Genomic DNA, 2,095 nt, shown 5'->3' on the forward strand with positions numbered 1-2,095 from the left:
ATATATATATATATATATATATATATACGACGGGCTTCTTTCAGTTTCCGTCTACCAAATCCACTCACAAGGCTTTGGTCGGCCCGAGGCTATAGTAGAAGACACTTGCCCAAGGTGCCACGCAGTGGGACTGAACCCGGAACCATGTGGTTGGTAAGCAAGCTTATTTTTTCAGGCGGCACACATTCTAGCTACGCTAGTGAATTGACCCCAGTACTTTATTTTCTTAATCCTGGTACTGATTCTATCGATCTTTTGCCGAACCGCTAACTTGTGGGGACGTAAACACACCAACACTTATTGTCAAGCGGTATGTGGGGGGAACAAACAAAAGTACACATAAACACCCCCCCCCACATATATATATATAAAATATGAATATATGCATATATCCATACATATATGTACATACCTACATCTATATGTATACATACATGCATATATGGGTACAGGACATTAAAAAAACGTTAAACACAATGAGAAACAAAAACATTAAAACGAAAACAGAAAACGAACTTTTTCCGAACAACGAAAACAACATAAAGAGTATACTCCTTCGTCAGTTGTCCCTGTTCCATCTACTCCGCGTTTTGAAGGCACGCCTGAAGAAATGAATCCATGAAGATGATCTACCCGATGCCCAAGGATACTACTGTAATAATTTCAGGAAAACGGACTGTGATCTTAAGAGACGTGCGATTTGTGGAAACGCGCATAGTGATGCATTAAATGTTTTAAAATTCCAGCCAAGGATTATTGCTATTATTACTATATTTATCCTACATTATATCGGTACAGCTCGATGCACCTCTAAAAACTGATTCGCCAATCAGCATAATTACATTGAATATTAGAATAATGTTAGCATACTCATAGCTGAAAAGCTTTGTCTATTAGGACTTCTTGGAGAGAAACAACAACAATAATAACAACATCACCATCATCAACAACATTAATCCTATTGAAATTATGTTTTATTTTGAAGGGTGACTCTGGTGGACCGCTGGTATGTTTGAAACGTGGCAGATTTCTATTGGCTGGCGTAGCATCTTTTAGTAATGAACTGTGTGGCGTTCCTGGCTTTCCGGCAGTTTATACCAAAGTCTCCGAATTTCTGGAATGGATCAATTATGTCTACATGAATGCCTAATTCAAGACATTATTATTTTTTTATATAAATGTATAAACGTAAATAAAAATCTTTTATAAAAGAGTCAACTCGATCTTTCCTCCTTTTCGGTTTAAGGACACGTAAATGTTTTTAAAATAAAATTGTAAATAAAATCAAAACTAATTAAATAGTCGTTGAAATGTTGTTGTTGGCACTCCGTCGCTTACGACGTCGAGGGTTCCAGTTGATCCGATCAACGGAACAGCCTGCTTGTGAAATTAACGTGCAAGTGGCTGAGCACTCCACAGACACGTGTACCCTTAACGTAGTTCTCGGGGATATTCAGCGTGACACAGTGTGACAAGGCTGGTTCTTTGAATTACAGTCACAACAGAAACAGGAAGTAAGAGAAAGTTGTGGTGAAAGAGTACAGCAGGGTTCGCCACCATCCCCTGCCGGAGCCTCGTGGAGCTTTAGCTCAATAAATACTCACAACGCCCAGTCTGGGAATCGAAACCGCGATCCTATGACCGCGTGTCCGCTGCCCTAACCACTGGGCCATTGCGCCTCCACAGTCGTTGAAATAAATATAAATCAAAAAGCTCGCAGAAAACATCATTCGAAAATCTCATCCTTCACATGAATAACATAGCTCGTGTGGGCTATACCAGTGTTATATATACCGTAAATCCTCGAGTATAGTCCGCCTTTAAGTATAATACGCAGGGGATTTTTAGGGGGCTGTTCCTCTGAAAAACTTAAACCTTGTGTATAATACGCACCCCTTCTCTAACTTAAGTCAAGGAGGTCTATATAAAGTCCTTGGTTTGTAAACATATATATGGTAACGTCCTTTATTATTATTGTATATATAACATAATGCAAACGTGTAGCTTTTTTGTGCACTTTGTTTGCAGAAAATAAAATGACAGTAATAACGTCAGTGTAAAATAAATATAGCTTAAGGTATTTTCGCGCCCGACA

At 38.8% G+C, this 2,095-nt stretch overlaps 1 protein-coding gene across 1 annotated transcript in view; it reads left to right on the forward strand.

Moving 5' to 3' along the window:
- LOC128249119 (chymotrypsin-like protease CTRL-1) overlaps positions 1 to 1,218 on the forward strand; it is a 15,859-nt gene extending 14,641 nt beyond the window's left edge. The window contains exon 8 of the mRNA XM_052971991.1: positions 986 to 1,218. Coding sequence (XP_052827951.1) covers positions 986 to 1,150 — 165 coding nt within the window. The 3' untranslated portion in view covers positions 1,151 to 1,218. The remainder of the gene's footprint in view (positions 1 to 985) is intronic.
- Positions 1,219 to 2,095: the final 877 nt, after the last annotated feature.

The sequence above is a fragment of the Octopus bimaculoides genome, chromosome 11 (genome assembly GCF_001194135.2).
Source record: "Octopus bimaculoides isolate UCB-OBI-ISO-001 chromosome 11, ASM119413v2, whole genome shotgun sequence".
NCBI lineage: Eukaryota > Metazoa > Mollusca > Cephalopoda > Octopoda > Octopodidae > Octopus > Octopus bimaculoides.